Source organism: Carlito syrichta, unplaced genomic scaffold, assembly GCF_000164805.1.
Source record: "Carlito syrichta isolate Samal-C Ts95f unplaced genomic scaffold, Tarsius_syrichta-2.0.1 Scaffold304335, whole genome shotgun sequence".
In the NCBI taxonomy this organism is placed as follows: Eukaryota; Metazoa; Chordata; class Mammalia; order Primates; family Tarsiidae; genus Carlito; species Carlito syrichta.
The window spans coordinates 341,030-341,239 of NW_007248431.1; the positions used below are offsets into that span (position 1 = coordinate 341,030).

A 210-nucleotide genomic window follows, 5' to 3' on the forward strand; every position below is an offset into this window, starting at 1 on the left:
CGGGGGGTCGCCGCGATGGACTGGCTGGCGGCGCCCCAGGACCGCCTGGTGGAGCAGCTGTTGTCGCCGCGGACCCAGGCCCAGAGGCGGCTCAAGGTGTGTGTGCAGGAGGGGCGGAATGCAGGCCGGCGGGCGCCTGCCCGGCCTGGCCCTCAGACTCCAGGACGGGCTCCAGGACGTGGCAGGGCCGGCGGGCTGGGGTCAGCTTGG

The 210-nt window shown here is 75.7% G+C and overlaps 1 protein-coding gene across 2 annotated transcripts in view; it reads left to right on the forward strand.

Annotated features, from left to right (window-relative positions):
• Positions 1-6: 6 nt before the first annotated feature.
• The window catches only part of SEPT5 (septin 5), a 5,088-nt gene continuing 4,884 nt past the window's right edge, over positions 7-210 (forward strand). For both annotated transcript variants that reach the window (XM_021713187.1, XM_008059684.2), the window contains exon 1: positions 7-96. In XM_021713187.1, coding sequence (XP_021568862.1) covers positions 16-96 — 81 coding nt within the window. In that variant the 5' untranslated portion in view covers positions 7-15. The remainder of the gene's footprint in view (positions 97-210) is intronic.